We start from the raw sequence: 1,983 nt of genomic DNA, 5'->3' as shown, positions 1-1,983 counted from the left end.
TTTATTTCTTTAGAGGCCTATCTCAGTGATCTGAGTTTCAACACTTTGCTTTAGCTTTATTTAACAAATCTAGAACACTTCAACAATGGACTTTCTTTCCTTGGACAACAACTTACACACTGCAACATCTCCTACTTCAATCGGGCTTTCTTTATTATTGACCATGATCACTTCAACATGACAAATCTATTGCCTCTTTTACAAACACTTAACCAGTTAAATATGGTTTTGCAAAATATCTGGGAACATCAACCATAGGCTCTGATACCACATATTGGAAATGGGACAGAACAAAACACAAAAACAAAGTAAGGAGAAAAACAAAGCTGCACACAAGGAACACAAATTTTTTATTTATCAAACCATATTTTCATTCATCACTAAACTAATTACAAATGCCTCTTTTTATTGAGGTCTTTAGATTTTTCTGGAAGCTGAGATAGCCCATAAACTGTGTGAAGTCTTCACATGGTACGGTGGTGAGGTTGGAGTTGATGATGAAAATCAATTTAAATCCTGCCATTAAATTTGTAGATAATTTGTGCATTCGGAGCATGTTAGTGGGGGTAGGTGAGATTAGACTCCAACAAAAGCTTAGCAAAAAAATGGCTACTGGCTCTTCTGCAGTGTTGGCATTGGTAACCCTGATGGTATTAACAGCCCAAACCAGTGAAGCACTGGTTTTCGTATTTTCTAATCACATACAAGGAACCGCCGACAGCAACAGATTTTATCAAGAGATCGGCCAGTGCCGAGCCTTTGAAATTATGGACTCCTCTACTATATTTATCTGGGATACCTTCCAACAGCAATCGACTGCAGATAGGAAGAATGTGGACAAGGTTACTTTTATCGTGAAAAGCATGGACGACGTTGTGTATATGAGTGGAGACGAAATTCACCTAAGTGCAGATTATGTGGGCAACTACGGAGGGGACGTGAAGGCAGAAATTAGAGGAGGTTTTTTACCATGAAATGACACACGTGTGGCAATGGAAGGACCAAGGAAAAGCCCCACTGCAGGGTTGGTTCCTTCCCACTGGGTTAAGCCAGGCAGTGGAGACAAATGGGATCAGGGCTGATTATTTCTTGCAGTATTGTGACAGTATTAGCTCTGGATTTGTTGCCAACATAAATACTAAAATGGCTTCCGGATGGGACTTGGGGTTCTTTAATGACCTCACTGGAAAATCCGTTGATCATCTTTGGAGTGACTACAAGGCTAAGTATGTTGCTTCTAGTTAACCACAAATTTTCTCTGCGCGCTTATGATCTATTACACCTATCTATATAATAAACTGATCTCCAAATGGAAATTGTAAGTTCGGCCCCTGCAAATAAGGCAAACATATACTATATTCATGTCTAGTTTAAAGACTGTTGATGTCTAGATTTCAACCATGAGTAAATTATACTATATTCATATAGAATTATAAACATTTGATTCTAGAGTATACGACCACGAGTTAATTATAATATATAACTATAATAACATGAAGTTATATGATAAATTGAGAGGACTATTGGCCGCTACATTATTGCTTATTGTCACTCGCAGAGATGAAGTATATATATGTACACCCCGTTTGAGGATTGGACAAATAGATTTTACAGAGGCCCACCAGTTAAGAAATCATCAGACATTCAATCAAACGTATTAATTCAATTATTTAATATTCCACATCATTTTGTTGATGTGGAGTCAATACTGCACATTTGGAGAAGGTCCTTAAATTTGAGAACTTTATATTCAAATTATGATCAATTCCTATGTATTCCTTGCCAACCAAAGTCAAGTTATGTTTCACACAATTTATTAAATCTATCATTGTGTTTAAAGGCTTTTAATTATATTTATTTTCATACAATTTCAAGATGTCCTCTTTAAATTTGAACTTAGCACCATCTACGTGCCTACAACATGAACTTTGTGGTTATAAATGTCACATCATGATAAGGAATAATCACACTTATTCATTTTCT

At 36.4% G+C, this 1,983-nt stretch overlaps 1 protein-coding gene across 1 annotated transcript; it reads left to right on the top strand.

The window, feature by feature from the left end:
* The first annotated feature begins 605 nt into the window (after positions 1 to 605).
* Positions 606 to 974, top strand: LOC131875771 (uncharacterized). The gene has a single exon (XM_059220441.1). It carries the CDS (start codon positions 606 to 608, stop codon positions 972 to 974), a length of 369 nt encoding a protein of 122 aa, XP_059076424.1.
* The last annotated feature ends 1,009 nt before the right edge of the window (positions 975 to 1,983 follow it).

Source organism: Cryptomeria japonica, chromosome 5 (assembly GCF_030272615.1).
Source record: "Cryptomeria japonica chromosome 5, Sugi_1.0, whole genome shotgun sequence".
Taxonomy (NCBI): domain Eukaryota; kingdom Viridiplantae; phylum Streptophyta; class Pinopsida; order Cupressales; family Cupressaceae; genus Cryptomeria; species Cryptomeria japonica.
This window is presented reverse-complemented; position numbering and strand designations above follow the sequence as displayed.